The 1123-nt window shown below is 37.5% G+C and overlaps 1 protein-coding gene across 1 annotated transcript; it reads right to left on the bottom strand.

Annotated features, from left to right (window-relative positions):
- Positions 1-13: 13 nt before the first annotated feature.
- LOC110108851 lies at positions 14-629 on the bottom strand (the record flags this gene model as incomplete). Its single annotated transcript, XM_020839682.1, has 1 exon — positions 14-629. A coding segment is annotated over exon 1 (616 nt), but the record flags the coding sequence as incomplete, so codon positions are not given.
- Between the last annotated feature and the right edge of the window lie 494 nt (positions 630-1123).

Here is a 1123-nt window from a genome sequence, read left to right as displayed (position 1 = left end):
AAGGAATAATTACAATCAAAGAAAAGGTGAGAAACTGTTTCATCCGCAGAATTGCAGAGACGGCAAAGAGAGGGAACAAAAATTTGCCTGTGTCTAAGCGCATCAGCTGTTTTAAGACCATCCACAAGTGCCATCCAAGCAAACACAGAATATTTCAATGCATTTCTTTTATGCCAAACCATACGATACCAGCTACAGTTCGTATTCTCCGAATAAAATTCCTTCAGATAATTTTTAAATTTGCTCTTAATCTTGCCATACCAGAGCAAACAGGGTCCATCTCCCACAATCCCAGTAATACCAGAGATAACCGCACAAAGGCTAGGAGAGAAGGAGTCAGGTAAAACCCACACAGAATCAGAGATAATATTAGATAAAGCAATGTCAGGAATAGAGGCAATATTCTCAAAGCCAAACAGATCAGTGTCATTCCTATCATCAATCCAGTGATCCCATTTAAGGGAAATAGGAGCAGACTTCACAATTCTGAATTTGAAGCAATGCTTAGCAATAAAAGCAGTATTGCAAATAGATTTCCAAAAAGGGGAAGCAACATAAGGCAAAGGCTTCCAAGGGGATCCGTATTTTCTGAATATCCAAGCAGCTAAAGGACTGGAGCAATTATACATTCTAAGTATAATAGAGCAATTAAAAGAAAATTGCAGAGCCTTAATAGAGGAAATACCCAAACCACCTTTAGAGTAAGGGAGACAAACCTTATCCCAAGCTATCATGTGAAGTTTCTTAGCAGAATTGACATCCCCAAAAAACAGAAATCTGGAGCTAGATTTTTTAAGAAACTTTTGAATAGCTTTAGGTAAAATAGCACCCCTTATCCAATAAGCAATAGTATTTTGGATAGTAAATTTTAAGTATTGTAGCCTGCCCGCAAGAGAGAGCAGCGAAGCTTTCCAACCAGTAAATTTCCTGTTAATGCTATCCAATAAAGGCATATAGTCCTCTATTTTAAGTCTATAAAAAGAAAGCGGGATGCCCAGATAAGAGATCTTGCTAGTGATATTGTGAATGGAAAGAGCATTGCAAATATCACTCTGATTATGGATATGATTAGGAAGCATTAAAGCACTCTTCTCATAATTAATATGTAAGCCAGTAAGCTCCG

Source organism: Dendrobium catenatum, unplaced genomic scaffold, assembly GCF_001605985.2.
Source record: "Dendrobium catenatum unplaced genomic scaffold, ASM160598v2 original_scaffold_63328, whole genome shotgun sequence".
NCBI lineage: Eukaryota > Viridiplantae > Streptophyta > Magnoliopsida > Asparagales > Orchidaceae > Dendrobium > Dendrobium catenatum.
Note: the sequence above shows the minus strand (reverse complement) of the source record. Positions and strands in the feature narration are given on the sequence as shown.